General features: G+C 63.9%; 1 protein-coding gene across 1 annotated transcript in view; it reads right to left on the bottom strand.

Annotated features, from left to right (window-relative positions):
• Nucleotides 1–40: 40 nt before the first annotated feature.
• ULK3 (unc-51 like kinase 3) overlaps nucleotides 41–277 on the bottom strand; it is a gene marked incomplete at both ends in the record, with an annotated part of 2,457 nt that continues 2,220 nt past the window's right edge. Inside the window, 2 exons of the mRNA XM_009875747.1 lie at nucleotides 41–88; nucleotides 170–234. Of these exons, the coding sequence (XP_009874049.1) occupies nucleotides 41–88; nucleotides 170–234 (113 nt within the window). The remainder of the gene's footprint in view (nucleotides 89–169; nucleotides 235–277) is intronic.

The raw sequence follows: 277 nt of genomic DNA, 5'->3' as shown, positions 1-277 counted from the left end.
CGCCAGCATGCTCCAGAGTTCCCACAACAAACAGCCATACCTTCATCTGATCTTTGAGGTACTCAGCTCGGGCCATCAGGGTCTGGATCTGTCAGCAAGAGAGAGGAGAGTCTTACTGAAGCAGCGCCAACCAACACCGACCCGCCGCTGCCCCAGGGCTGGCACCCACCTCAGCGTGGAGCAGCTCCCGTCGCCTCCCCACTGGCTCTGCTGCCGGGAGGAGGGACAAGGCGTCACGGATAAGCCACAGGCACCGGACCCGTCCCCGCCACGCCGC

Source organism: Apaloderma vittatum, unplaced genomic scaffold (genome assembly GCF_000703405.1).
Source record: "Apaloderma vittatum isolate BGI_N311 unplaced genomic scaffold, ASM70340v1 scaffold25930, whole genome shotgun sequence".
NCBI lineage: Eukaryota > Metazoa > Chordata > Aves > Trogoniformes > Trogonidae > Apaloderma > Apaloderma vittatum.
This window is presented reverse-complemented; position numbering and strand designations above follow the sequence as displayed.